Raw genomic sequence first — 15933 nt, 5'->3', positions numbered from 1 at the left:
ATTATCTGTATTGATTACTAATCAGCCTTATATTGTGACATTTATATTCTATGTGTACTGTATATTGTGAGTCAGTCCCTCTGCTCTGTAAATGACAGGAGCACAGAGCATGTGCAGTGAATCAGCAGGAAAGAAGATGGGGAGCTACTGGGGCATCTTTGGAGACACAGATCTTTACTGCTAAAAGGTTGTGGTTGCCTCTGATCTGTACAGAAGCCCAAAACATAATGTAAAACATTTCTAGCTACTTCTTTATTTATATCTACTTTAGAACCTTCTGCCGTGGATATGTGAATTACAGTGGGTTTATGCCTAGGAATTTGTAATTATTTGAACAATTTCATGCAAAGCTGCAACAAATGCATTATGGAATCACACTTGGTGCTGAGCTATTGACTGTAAAACTGCAACTAATGGATACTGAAATCAAAAAGGACATAAGTAATACTATACTAACACTCTTTTTCTTAATAATTGCACAGAAGCCTGGAAGGAATTGAGATTCCAAACATTCAAAGAAGGATGTTTATGCCACTCAAAAATCTAACTCATATGTAAGTAATCTCTGACAGGATATTTGCTTGAATTTGATAAAATATATACTGAAAGTAAAGTCTGCATGTAACAAAGTGAGACTACTGTGTTTTTCTCAATGTTTGGCAGCACTTTTGGAAATGTGATTTTACTTTATTGTTACTAATCGAAACATTTTTACTAGATAAATTTGGGGGGAAAAATTCAGCTGTCAGAATTACTATGGGTGTCTTTTATTTTTTAAAATCAACAAAAGGAATGGTAAACTTTTATTAAGTTTTCATCAAAAGAATGTTCACAATGTTCCAGAAAGAAGAAATAAGCAAAATAGTACCTATTGTTAGATACATAGTAATATAGTAATAAATGTTATCAAACTTTGCAAACACCCAAGTTGAGGGGCTGAGCATTATGGGGGTTGTGGAACGTATGACAGAAATATGCAAATACCATGTGTATTTGTTGCTTTTTTATTAATATTATTTATTTACAAATCATATACATATTGTAAATTGCTGAACACCCGGGACCTAATAAGTTTCCAGGTTACAAGAAGTATTTTCAATAACTGACATATGAGTTCATAGGTTTATCAGCCTTTAATCCATGCAACATGTACCTGCATAACTCAAAACCTGTTAAATGTCTTTCATAAATTGCAAGAAAACGTACTTTTGCACTAGTTCTCACCAAACACTAAACCCTGACTTTTATCCTTTTCTTTCCTGTAACTATAAATATATATTCCAGTGCTAATTGTTATAACTATACACAGTGATGCAAACATTATTTTAGTATCAAAGTTCTTGGAGTTAATTTCTGATAAAACAAGAATTTGCTTTTGTGGAAACTTTTTATTTTTTGACCACTACTTTGTGTCAATGACATGAAAATTTGTGAATAATTCATAGCTGCCAGTCAGGACAGATTTTTTATTTCAGTAAAATCATTATTAGTTGTTTCAAGTGCTAGCATATTTTTCGAAAAAGCTCAAATAAGAAATACCTGCTTGCTATAACTCACAAACAAAACTCAATCATGTTCTTCTTTTAAAAATTAAACTATTCAAAAAATAAATTGGCTTCTCTAAAAGCTCACCAGATTTTTAGTTACCACATTTTTTTTATTTGAATTTTCAAGATTATTTCAAACAATTCATTTTAAAAATTTGTAATTTTGGAAAATGTAAGATCTCAAGATTTATTAAAATCTCAAACTTTAATAAATCTGCCCTTATCTGAAGAGATCCTATTTTAAAACCAGTATTATCTCATTTAAAAAAAATTACGAATTAACTAACAACATCTTTAAAAACTGTGTCATTTTCATTAAAAACTCAGCTCTTGTTCTTGGCAGATATTTTAAAAAGTTCCAGTACTGCGGCTTTGCTCCACATGTGAGAAACTGCAAGCCAAACACAGATGGGATCTCATCTCTGGAAAATCTGCTAGCGAGCATAGTTCAGCGTGTCTTTGTGTGGGTTGTTTCTGTAATAACCTGCTTTGGAAATATCTTTGTCATCTGCACAAGACCTTATATTAGGTCAGAAAATAAACTCCATGCAATGTCCATCATGTCTCTCTGTTGTAAGTATTCACATATATTGTATATAGGCAAAGATGGCAATTCAGTGAAGTTTTCAAGATTTGGGTAAAATGTGGACAAGTAACCAAATTTCTATAAAAAAAAATTAACATGAAAAAAAACCTGTTATGAAAATAAATAAATACATAGGCACAGAAATCAAGAATCCTTTTAACTGGTCCATATATTGTTTTTTATATTATATTATATGAATGCATTGTTATATTAAATAATTCATACTGAAAAAATATTTAGCCTCCTGTAGCAGCTCCAGAGAGCTGTAGAGGGATGTCGGGCAGGAGCTGTGACAGTTTGAGGGCTATTGGTTGGACATCCCTGATATAGATCTTGGGCCATCCATACAACGGCACTATTTTATACTTTACAATACATATTGTCAATTTGTTAATCATAGTAATAACAATAGAATACTGCTCAGTAATTGAAATCTGTAAAAGGATATTTATTTAATCGTAATGTGCTTTCCTTATTATAATCTCTCTTCCTACAATGTTATTCTGTAAGTGGGTTCCTAAAATGGCTTAAATAGCTACCTGTCTGGAAGTGCTGAAATTATCAAGTGCGATTTATTTGATGGATATAGCAATTAGTGGTATATTTTACATTTTCTTTAAGTATCTTGAATTGTTCAACATGTATTTGAAAAACTGGTCGATTTCCAAACTAGAGAATAGCTCTAGGTATTGTAATTCAAGTTTTGAGTGTAAGGAATGTTTCAGGCCAAATTGAGAGCATTTTTTTATGTTTGTGTTACAAGTAGTTAATTGTAAAACAGCTTTTTCTGAAATTATTGTTCTGTCTGTGACCTTTTTATGGAATAGAGTTGCCCCAAGTTAAGCTTGGCTTCACTATAGTAATATAATGCAAATAGAGGGAATATTGTCCGAACGTAAAATAATATACTCATGCTAGCTACTCTCAAGGATATTTACCATGATCTTATAAGCAATCTTCCAATCGGAAAGAGAATGACAACCCCCTCTTTATCTACACCAACAAAGGTTGAAACATATGAAAATGTAGGATACAGAAATCTCCCTGACATTCTCTTAATTTCCATTAGACTAGTAATAAAGACTTTCCAAGTGGACAATTACTTGACCTATTTTGCTATTTTTTTTTTTTGTACCTCGGTAAGTTTAAACTGCCGGAGTATGTAGTCAAAGTTTTTTTTAAATAGACAGTACTTCGACTATCGAATGGTCGAATAGTCGAACGATTTTTACTTCAAATCGTTCGAATCGAAGTCGAAGGTCGTAGTAGCCTATTCGATGGTCGAAGTACCCAAAAAAATACTTCGAAATTCAAAGTTTTTTTACTTTGAATCCTTCACTCGAGCTTAGTAAATGTGCCCCAATATGTTGTTTGTACAACTCTCTTCAAAATTTTACTTTCATCATTTAAATATAAGACATAGTTTTGTTAAAAAACAAAAGCAAACATAGATATGTGAAGCTCTGAATTTACAGAATATATCAACCATTAAGCAAGCTATCAGAAACTGCAGACACCATTATACATTAGCCTTTCAGTAAAAGATATAGTGCTACAACTCATTATTTCTCCTGGCTGTGTTTCAGGTGCTGACTGTTTGATGGGAGTATATTTATTTGTCATTGGTTACTATGACCTTAAATACCGAGGTGAATACAATGAAAATGCCCAAGCATGGATGGACAGCACTCAGTGTCGGCTGGTTGGATCATTAGCTATTTTGTCTACAGAAGTATCAGTTTTGCTCCTTACATATTTAACTTTGGAAAAATATATTTGCATAGTATACCCCTTTAGATGTCTGAAGCCTGGAAGATTCCGAACAATTACAACGTTGATACTTATTTGGATTATTGGCTTTGTAATAGCCTTTGTACCCCTTAGTAATGACACATTTTTTCAGAATTACTATGGTACTAATGGAGTCTGCTTCCCATTACACTCAGAGCAACCAGAAAGTACAGCGGCTCAGATATATTCCGTCATTATTTTTTTAGGTAAGTATTAAAGGGACGAGTCTTGGAATTTTAACATAGACTGAATCAAAACAATTGTACGTGCATATTCTATTGCCATAAGCTTCCTCTACGAAGCTCATTAGGAGACATCATTTAATTTATAAAATTAGGTTAATAATTAGTCAGATGCATTAAATGAGAAGTTAATTGTGGATATAGTGGCTGACACATAGTAGAGCAGCAATAGGGCAGAAATAGTCATTAGCACAGCTTGAAGTGCTACTACTTATCCTACTTGTTCTATGTACACATGCACTGTAGGCCTTATATCTGTGCTGCCCCACTCATTCTTACAATATGCTGCCATACTCTCCGTTTGTTCATATGCTGCAAAAGCGGGGAATCACTTAAGAACTTACTTTGCAAGGAAAGGATTCATCCTTAGTATGTGCTCTCACATTTGGCATTGGGTTAAGTAGAAACTTTGCAAACAGACACATTGGTAAATGTAGCCAGAAGACAGGCATAATAGAAAGCAAGCAATAAAAAGGTATAGTATCTGAAAGAAGGCAGGCATATAGCAAAAGCATTACTAGAAGATAAGCATACCGTAGGTCACTCAGCAATAAAAAATAGACCAAGGAATAGAGTATATACTCTATATATTTCTATATCTTCTAATCCATTTCTATATCTATATCTTTCAGACACTCTCAACGGGTTTCCACATTTCTCTAGAGAAAATGACTGAAAGAGGGCTTTTGTACAAAAGATCAGTCATTTGAAAGGGAGCATCAATAAAACTGTTGGGTTCAGTGGCCCCTAACAACTAGGAAAAATTAAACGTCAATTTAAAAATTAAGGCCACTTTAAGAGTGGCTAAGAATAGGTCATTTTATGATGTACTTAAAAGTCAACCTTAAAAGTGACCCTTTTCTGCAAGTTTTTTTTGGAAAGCACAAGTTCACACAAGATCAAACATACATTATCATAAAGGATTACATATATTTATGATTAGGTACTTACCCTTGTAACTCTTGGTATACCCGAAATGTTAAAGGTTTTCCTTTCTTCCTTTCTGCTTACCTCTTTGCCCGTCATCCTTTGTTCCTGTTTTACAAAAATGGTATAAGTGACAAATTCGAAATAATAAACTTAGAATAAAATGAGCTTGCATCTCCACAGCGTAAAATGGAAATGCGATTGTTAATTTGGATCAGACCATGCTTAGTTGGTCCTTCCCGGACAGAGTGGATTCACACTGTAAAACAGTCAACGTCTTGAATTCTCCTTCCACAAATGGTTGGACATATTCAACTAAGTTGGACGAAAGAAACAAATCATATGCAGTGCGTTTCAGCTTTCATCTCAAACAGTAATCACCTACTATTTCTATGCACCCCCTCCATTTTATTGCAGTGACACCGTTGATCGGTATAGAAGAGATTAAGACAGTAGAATAAAATAACATTTCAGAGGCTTTATGAGAGGTTTTCAAACCCATGAGAATGTCAAGTCAGAGGCATTAACACTAGACACTGAAGTATTATATGTCCAGAAATCTGTGCGAGTTATGACTTGACCTGCATGTTATGTATTTGAATTGATCTTTATATTGAGCCATATTGCCTTGGAATTATTTATAATATGAGGTGCATGTTTAGAAAATGTTATCACTCTTTGTTTAATCCATAATAATACATAAGCCTGATACTTTAGTTGGTATGAAAATCCAAGTCCCAGAACCAATGGGAAAGGTAACAGCTGGGATGCAACATGTTAGACAACCTTAAAATGTGTTATTTCAGCAGCAGAAAATATGAATTGTTACTGCAAAACAACCATTTTCTTTTCTTTTCTCAACAGGTGTAAATCTGGCTGCTTTTATCATAATTGTATTTTCCTACAGCAGCATGTTCTATAGCATTCACCGGACAGCCATTATGGCAACAGAAATACACAATCATATCAAAAAAGAAATGACTTTAGCAAAGCGATTCTTCTTTATCGTCTTCACAGATGCACTGTGTTGGATACCTATTTTCATACTCAAACTGCTATCTTTGCTTCAAGTGGAAATTCCAGGTATGGCCACCACTAAACTATTTTTTATTGTTATGTAGTCTGTGAAGACATTTTTCTCAACAGATAAGAAAACAAACTGTGCCCCCCCCCTTTAAAATTGTGGGGGTTATTTATCAAGCTCCGAATATCTGAACCTCTAATAACTCAACGAATTTTCTGAGATTTATTAAAGTCCGATGGTCTAAAAACTCTGAATCCGAAAAGCTCTCGAGGTCCTGTACAAGTGTATGGGGAAGGTCCCAGTGTCTGCGCTGATGTCCGTACTGATATCCAATGATTTCAGAATTTCGGCACAAAAAAACTCTCTGAAAAATCAGAAAAAAACATTGTTTTTGCGGAAAACTCCAAACAATTCAGAGTTTTCGAGGAAAGCTCCGAAGTTTTGCCTGACCCTATTTTTTTGGGCTTTTTTCTTCATAAATAAGGTCCATTCTGGAATTCAGAGTTGCTCGAAGTTTGATATTAGAAATACTGAGATAAATTCGGACCTTGATAAATAATCCCCTTTATGTAGTCTATCCTAATTGTACCCATGTTGCCCCACTTTGATGGATGTAATGTTGATGATTGGATATTGTTAACACCTTTATGTAAATTATATCCCAGATGTCCGAGAAAAGGAGTGGATCACACTGGAAAACTAGAAGGGCATATACAAGTGCAAAATACAAGGGATTTTTTGCAAGGAATTGTCACTTTAGGATTTTGCATGAAAAACATGTGGGGAAAGTGTTAGCTACAGTTGGAGTGTGTTAATCTTCATGAAATTCTTTAGAGCTGTTTAATAATAATTACACAAGTCACATAGCTATCTTTCCATTGCCCTCATTTCAGCTGAACAGCTGTTGTACTTTATTTGCAGATGTTTGTAGTAGTTTGCTTTAATAAAAGTAAACAGGTTTTGAAATCTTTACTTGAAGTCTTTGCCAAGCTGTCAGTATATATCTCATGAAACCTTCTGGTGGATCCAAATCTCTTTCTATAATTCATCACTGCGCTAACTAACGTGATGTGATGATATTTGTAAATTGTCGTTTTCCACGGGGGTACTATTTAGATAGAATTCCTTGATGAAGCTAATTATTAAAAGTCGCTTTGCGAAGGATTCTTTAATGGTAAATGATTATTTTTCATTTAAATGTAGGGAGTACTTTCTTTAAACAACAAAGCATTTAATTCAGGGATTTGGCAATAGATAATGCACATGGCTGTGAAGATTTATTTTGCCGTGATATCATTTAGTATTACTGCTTTAGATCAGTCATTTATAGGAATGTTTCTGGCCTGCACCATGTGCTAATTTCTCATGTTACAAGTTAGGACACAAAGAACTCCTTACCATTATACATAAAATAGACCTGGGGTTTAATTAGATTTGTTATTAACATCAGGAGGGCAGTGCCGGACCAAGTCAGCCGGGCGCCCACATCACCCCTTCTAAAGTGCGTGCACGCATTCCTGTCAGTGAATAAGCATGCAAACAGAATATTTCTAACATAAATGAATGCCATAACTGTTTCTATACTTCAACCCAATGCACTGAAACCAGAAAACTAGAATCGTTGGGGCTGAGGCATTGGAACTTGTGTGCCAATACCATAGGTTTCATATTCTACAGCACGCAAAGGGTTAAATTAAACTTTTACAAAGAATTAAGGTCCAGTCACATTTGTTATGCTGTGAAATGAGAGAATTGCTAATGGGTTTGAATACTTCTGTAAGGCACTGTATTTATCCCCATCAGGACTTTCCAGAAATGTAAAACTGTGTAATGGCCAGAGACTGTCATCTGTGTAATGGGGGCAGAGTAAAGTCCAGATGGACTGGAGGACAAATATAAACAGTGTCCCAGCCTATCAGGACTATGCCCTGTCCCCAAGTCTGACGTCACTAACAAAGCTGCTCTGCTCAAAGCTGTATCGTTGACCCACACAGGTTAGTTACTTGGGGCTGTTGGGGGACAGAGGAAGGTAGGGAGCACTTTTGCAAAGAGCTATTAGCACTTGGCTTGTTATTATAGGCATAGGGACATACTCCTGTAAACCTGTAACATATTGCTATGCCTTTAAGTGGTCTTGTTTTCTTTCAGGTCTGGATTTTGGGATAATAAAAATTAGATACTTATTAAGACAGAGTAATAAATAGAGGGGTCAGTGCTGCCACCATTATATATGTGCGATTGTATTTATCTGATACCAATGTTTATAATGGTCCACTTACTAATGGAGTGTTGGTTTTAAATATATGCTTGTAATAAAGATTAAGGGGCAACTTTATCAAGGGTCAAATTGAAAATTCTAATTTTCAAATTTTTTTATGGTCAAAACTGTCAAATTTGACTAGGGAGTTATTCAAAATTTTTTTTAAAAAACTCTGGGCCTTTAAGAACTCAAATATTTGCCATCTAAAACGCTGTTTAAGTCAATGGGAGACATCCAGGTATCAATTTAGTTGTTTGCAGCCTTCCTTTTTCGGAGAAAAAACTCTATTTGAGTTTTTAAAATTCGAATTAGATTTTTTTTAATACATTTCTATTGGTCAAATTTCAAATTTATGGGAGTTTAGGGTAGTTTTTAAAAACTCACATGAATTCAAAATTTGACCTTTGATAAATGTGCCACTATGTTTATATAGGCTAATATTTATATATAGCAAGGAAAATAAGTATTGAACACATCAACGGTTTTCTCAGTAAATATATTTCTAATGGGGCTACTGACATGAAATTTATACTAGGGGGCTGATTTATAAAAGGTTGAATGTTAGTTTTTTTTTACCCCGAATGAAATCAAATGACCTCAAAAGTCAATAGTTTCTTATTTAAGAAAAAACTCGAATATCTAAAACATATTACCGAGACTAGAGACCACCTTTCACGTTTAAATGCAGCTTGGCTGGCTTTTATTGTACACATCAAACAATGCTTCAGCACACGTGCTTCAACATAGGGAATAGCAGTCCTGCTTTAACACTCTTACTGGTTTTCCCACAAACTAACGTTTCCAGCACTCTCACAGGTGTGGACGTACACAACTCCCAGAATCCTCTCTGGGGCTCATTCTAGACACTTTTGTCTCCTGGGAGAGGATTCTCTCTTTCTCTCTCCAGTCCTTTTGGAGCTCTCTCCAACTCATGGGGACTCATGTTCGTTCCCAGCAATACACAAACTCTCCTTCCTCCACTCAAGGAGGTTTTCATGGCCCTTCATCCTCCTCCACTCAAGGAGGTCTCAAGGGGGAAGCACTGAGGTGTTGCTCCACACCTCCTTTTAACTACAGCTCATCTGTAGCTTAATTACTTAGCTACCTTTAGCTTGGCAGCTGAAAACCCTTAAAGGAATTGTTCAGAATAAAAATAAAAACTGGGTAAATAGATAGGCTATTTAAAATAAAAAATGTTTCTAATATAGTTAGCTAAAAATGTATAAAGACTGGAGTGACTGGATGTCTAACATAATAGCCAGAACACTACTTCCTGCTTTTCAGCTCTATTGGTTTCCACGGATTGGTTACCAGGCAGTAACCAATTAGTGACTTGAGGAGGGCCTACATGAGCCATAACTGTTGCTTTTGAATCTGAGCTGCATGCTAAGGATCAATTGCAAACTCACTGAATAGTTATGTCCCATGTGTTCCCCTTCAAGTCGCTGACTAACTCAGAGTTAGAGCTAGAGAGCTAAAAAGCAGGAAGTAGTGTTCTGGCTATTATGTTACACATCCAGTCACTCCAGCCTTTATACATTACATTTTTGGCTAACCAGCTTTTCCTAAGCACGTACACAAATTCAGCAATGCTTGCTGCAAAAACACACATATTTCCCTGGCTGGAGGTTTATATTTACCAGTCTAACACTGGTGAAATACACAATATCGTGCCCTTTTCAACCACATATCTTACTATATATATATATATATATATATATATATATATATATATATATATATATATATACATATATATATACACACACAAACTTTGTCAGTGCGTAAAAACGCATATTTTTACACAGTAAATGCTTCCCGCTGATTGTATGCTATGTGTTACTGCTCTTGGGCAAACATAGGACCAGATTAAATTCAGCGAGAAAGTGTATCTCACGGTTTATCACGTGAAAATTCATGGATGAGATTCAATTCGAGGAGAAAAAACTTTTCTCCAGTTCCAGTTTTTTCCCCTAGACTTCGCTAGAGTTTTTACATGATAAACCTTGAGATAAGTTTTTCTGAATTGAATTGCATTTTAAATTGAATCTCGTCCATGACTTTTGATGTGATAAACCTTTTTCTCACTGATTTAAATCGGACCCAAGCCGTTTTTTTAAAAAAGCCAACCGCTGCGTAAATACGCTTAGCGGTTTCAAGTTTAGGCAATGGCACTTACTCTAGTGTATTTACGCATAAACCGCAGTGCGAACCGTGCCGACAAAACGTATGTTTGTGTGGGGCCTTACATAGTTCATAAAAGTTTGGAAGCGATTTTGCCAAATGTAACTAAATAATGGGACATTTTTCAGTAGACGATTTGTAAACCACTCATCATATCAATAAAAAGGATGTTATTGTGATTTTCCTTTTCTTATTTTTAATCTTTTTCACCCATAGGATCCATCAGTTCTTGGGTAGTGATTTTCATACTGCCAATCAACAGCGCTCTCAATCCAATCCTGTATACTATAACAACTCGGCCATTTAAAGAGATGATTTCCCAAATCTGGAGCAACTACAAGCAAAGACGGTCCATGGGAAACAGAAACAGCCAGAAGGCATGTACACCCTCGTTTTTTTGGGTGGAAATGTGGCCACTGCAAGATATTTCACCGGAAATAATGAAGCCAGGACTTTATACAGACTCTGAAATGTCAGTAACAACTCACTCAACAAGACTAAGCTATACATAAATAAATATAGGAAATCTGCTGCACTGTCAAGTAATGACACAGTTGTCGAAACTGTGGACTAGAACTGGAGTGCAAGGTTTTTTTAAAAAGTTTACTTTTTTTTTTAGATTTTTGTACAAAGGATTTATATATATATATTTCAGCTGCCCCTACACTGAACTTTCAGTCGCTGTGTTTGGGTTTAATCTAACCTACAAAACACACTGTTAACAGAGCATTTTATAATATTGCACCTCAACTTCTGAAGACTGAATATTGATATGGCAATTAAGCTTGCTTGATGAAAGTGGAAGGATCAATTCAAACTTGAAAAATTAGGCTCCAAATTTACTAAGAGTATCTGTTTTCTCTACTTAAAGCACAGGTGTCTACTAATGTAGAGATTGCTTTAATGAAGTTATTGCATCAGGATCCACCACCTTAAAGGAATAGTTCAGTGTGAAAATAAAAACTGGGTAAATAGATAGGCTGTGCAAGATAAAAAATGTTTCTAATATAGTTAGTTAGCCAAAAATGTAATATATAAAGGCTGGAGTGAACAGATGTCAAATAAAACAGCCTGAATCCAACTTCCTGCTTTTCAGCTCTATAACTCTGAGTTAGTCAGCGGCTTGAAGGGGGGCCACATGGGACATTTCTGTTCAGTGAGTTTGTAATTGATCCTCAGCATTCAGCTCAGATTCAAAAGCAACAGATATGACCCATGTGGTCCCCCCCCCTCAAGTCTCTGATTGGTTACTGCCTGGTAACCACGGTAACCAGTCAGTGTAAACCAAGAGAGCTGAAAAGCAGGAAGTAGAGTCCTGACTGACAAGTTATCCATCAAATCACTCCAGCCTTTATACATTACATTTTTGGCTAACTAACTATATTAGAAACATTTTTTATTTTGCACAGCCTATCTATTTACCCAGTTTTCATTTTTATACTGAACAATTCCTTTAAGCGTAACACTGCCATGGAAATGTCACTGCATTACACCAAAAGTAAACAGCCAGTGTTTTATTGAAATGTACGATATCCATTGCTGAAGCAATTGTTTTATAATCCTGAAAAAGAAGTACTCAGAAGGTTGATCTAATGGAGCTGTTTGCAGACAATCATGGGCTGCTGGGTTTTTTTGTGACCTTTTGAGGGACCTGTGGCTTGCATCAAAACCTTGTTACAATTTGGCATATTTATAAAACCATGGCGTATTATATGTAATGTTATCCAGAATGCTCAGGGACCTGAGGTTTTCCTTCTGTAATTTGGAATACCTTAATCCCTACATGTAATATACAAGACACTCAGGGGCAGATTTACATAGGTCGAATATCGAGGGTTAATTAACCCTCGATATTCGACTGTCGAATGTAAATCCTTCGACTTCGAATATTGAAGTTGAAGGATTTACCGCAAATAGTTCGATCGAACGAAAAATTGTTCGATCGAACGATTAAATCCTTCGAATCGTTTGATTCAAAGGATATTAATCCAACGATCTAATGATTTTTCTTCGACCTAAAAATTGTTACAAAGCCTATGGGGACCTTCCCCATATGCTAACATGGCACCTCGGTAGGTTTTAGGTGGTGAACTAGGGGGTCGAAGTTTTTTTTAAAGAGACAGTACTTCGACTATCGAATGGTGGAACGATTTTTAGTAAATGGGCCCCTCAGTTTCTCCAGGAGCAGTAAACAATAACACGTTTGCATTTAAACAAGTGATCAGTAAATTCTACCTGCTGATTGGTTGTTATGGGTTTTTGCCCCTGGCAAACTTAGTACCATTTACTACATAAAAATAAAAATAATTTAAACATTAAATAAACCCAATAGGCTGGTTTTGCCTCCATTAAGTATTAATTATATCTTAGTTTGGATCAAGTACAAGCTACTGTTTTATTATTACAGTGAAAAATGAATTACTGGGATAAAAAGGAGACGGTCTTTCTGTAATTTTAAGTTTTCTGGATAAGGGGTTTCCAGATAACGGATCTCTTTGTTCAAATGCAAGACGAATACCTTCATGGGAACCAGTGCAGAATATGTTATTAAAGCTGCTAGTGGGACAATTTCCTAGCATTCAAAATGATTCTTGGTACAAATTTAAGTAAATATATTGTTTTATTCACAAATTTGTTGAATTTTCTAGCAATTTACTAACACATTTTGCAAATAAAATAATTTAGAGGTGGCTTAAGCCATTATAACCAATGGCAACACTGGCATGCTATGAAAAAATTCACAAGTCAGGCCAGAATATATATATATATATAATATATATATATATATGTGTGTGTGTGTGTGTGTGTGTGTATATATATATATATATATATATATATGTGTGTGTGTATATATATATATATATATATATATATATATGTGTGTGTGTATATATATATATATATATATATATATATGTGTGTGTATATATATATATATATATATATATATATATATATGTGTGTGTGTATATATATATATATATATATATATATATATATATATATATATATATGTATGTATATATATATATATATATATATATATATATATATATATATATATATATATAATGTAATATTATAAAGGCTGGCAATGGGAAATCGAGACAGAATATTTTTGGGATTATTTTGTAATAGATTATTGCAGAAAATATTTTTTACAATGGGAAAAGATTGAGATTCAGAAGATGATTGTTTCAAATATTATTAAAACAGTCCCTTGGTGTTTTGACTCCTGTAATGTTCTCGAGACGCATCTAGCATTAGCATTTTAGAATGATGACTGGGGACCATGTGGCCTGTGATTAGGTTTCTGCCAAAGAACTACAAAACCACAGTAGTCAAAAATGCCTAATGTTCCATTTGCGTAAATTTAGAGATTTCAGAAATTGGAGACACATCTAAAATGCAAGTTGGTGGGCTGTAATTACTTATTTAGAGATGTCCCTGATTTTTTTTTTACGTGATTTTTTTTTACCATAAACCTAAAGTACAGTAACTGCTAATTAGACATGCAGAAGCTGAGGTGAGGTGGCTATTGTATTCTAATGTAATACACAGGAAAATATGAATAATTTATAGGCGCTGTACTGTGTTCTGCTTTGTTCAGCACATAACTTCAAACACATTTACTTTTGTACTGATAAAGCACCATTCTGATTACCCTTACAATAATACAGTCATACAGCAAACGTTCTTAAAGTGGACCTGTCACCCAGACACAAAAATCTGTATAATAAAAGTCCTTTTCAAATTAAACATGAAATCCAATTTCTATTTTTCATTAAAGCATTCAAAGCTGTTGTAAGCTCATTTAAAAATCTCAGCTGTCAATCAAATATTGTCTGCCCCTCCTCTATGCCAGTGGCATAGAGGTGGGGCAGACAATTACTTTCACTTTCCACTCAGCACTTCCTAGATGTCACTGCTCTCCCCACATTCCCCTGTTCTCTTTACCATTTAATTGTGTAGTCAGGGCAAGGAAATGGGCATCAGGTCCCCCATTCTGGTGCATAAACAAGATTCTGAGATGATACAAGACTTGCCTTAATAAAACTGTCCACAAAATGGCTGCTTCCTGCTTGCTATAATTATGAATTCCCAGACTGAAGGAAACAAGATTCAAATAATTTATATAGTGTAATTAAAGTTCATTTTGCTTGACTAATGTGATAAAATAGGATTTGGAATTTTTTTTTTGGGTGACGGGTCCCCTTTAAATGTTAATAAAGCTATAAAATGGAAGGAGAAAATAAATTTCTGCTGTTATTTAGAGGAAGACTATGAGTAAAGATACCTCACAAGGGATACTGTCATGGGAAAAAAAATCCAAAATGCATCAGTTAATAGTGCTGCTCCTGCAGAATTATGTACTGAAATTAGTTTCTCAAAAGAGCAAACAGATTTTTTTATATTTAATTTTGAAATCTGACATGGGGCTAGACATATTGCCAGTTTCCCTGCTGCCCAAGTCATGTGACTTGTGCTCTGATAAACTTCAGTCACTCTTTACTGCAAGTTAGAATGAAATCACCCCCCTCCCTTCCCCCCCAGCTGCCTAACAACAGAACAATGGGAAGGTAACCAGAGAGCAGCTCCCTAACACAAGATAACAGCTGTCCGGTAGATCTAGGAACAGCACTCAATAGCAAAATCCAGGTCCCAGCCCGGCAGAAAGCAGTTCCATCCTAAGGCCCCCGGCTGCTTTCAGAAAGAACCAGCACTTAAGGCTCTGGTCACACATGTGTTTTTACTGTGCCGTACGTGCTGCCGTTTTTAAAAAAGCTGACGGCCGCATAAATATGCTAGTGTAGTGTGCCATTGCCTAAGCTTGAAACCTCTTAACGTATTTATGCAGCGGTCGGCTTTTTTTAAAACCACGTTTCCGTGCGGTAAAACCACGTTTCTGCCAAAAAGTCATGTGTGTCCTGGGCCTTGTTGGCTCTTTCTGTAAGCACATGACCAGGCAAAATGACCTGAGATGGCTGCCTACTCACCAATATTACAACTAGAAAAATATACTTGCTGGTTCTATATTATAGAGCTGTTTTTGCTGATTGAAACAATAGTACTGTTGTTTTTATTTCATTCAAAGTTTATTCCAATTCATATTTTCTGCCTTTGCATGTCTGAGAGCTAGAAACCCTTCAATTGGTCAAAGAGGTGGAGATCAGTAGCTCAATTGAAAAAATGATGGTCCTGTCTCAGTATCTGGCAGACCATGGAGCTCTTCATCTGGACTTCCAGCAGTACTCATTATTTCAAGCAGGGAATTATTGGTAGAGAGGGTATGCTCCCTGAGTGGGTCATAGTGTTCCCTTCTCTGTGAGTTTTGGGTCAAATATTCATTCCCCCTGCTGCAAGCGGTAGTA

The 15933-nt window shown here is 35.3% G+C and overlaps 1 protein-coding gene across 1 annotated transcript in view; it reads left to right on the top strand.

The window, feature by feature from the left end:
• Positions 1 to 11523, top strand: part of rxfp1.L (relaxin family peptide receptor 1 L homeolog) — a 118238-nt gene extending 106715 nt beyond the window's left edge. Inside the window, exons 14-18 of the mRNA XM_018231112.2 lie at positions 483 to 554; positions 1891 to 2120; positions 3720 to 4130; positions 5958 to 6176; positions 10778 to 11523. Coding sequence (XP_018086601.1) covers positions 483 to 554; positions 1891 to 2120; positions 3720 to 4130; positions 5958 to 6176; positions 10778 to 11073 — 1228 coding nt within the window. The 3' untranslated portion in view covers positions 11074 to 11523. The remainder of the gene's footprint in view (positions 1 to 482; positions 555 to 1890; positions 2121 to 3719; positions 4131 to 5957; positions 6177 to 10777) is intronic.
• Positions 11524 to 15933: the final 4410 nt, after the last annotated feature.

Source organism: Xenopus laevis, chromosome 1L (assembly GCF_017654675.1).
Source record: "Xenopus laevis strain J_2021 chromosome 1L, Xenopus_laevis_v10.1, whole genome shotgun sequence".
NCBI classification, from domain to species: Eukaryota; Metazoa; Chordata; class Amphibia; order Anura; family Pipidae; genus Xenopus; species Xenopus laevis.
This window is presented reverse-complemented; position numbering and strand designations above follow the sequence as displayed.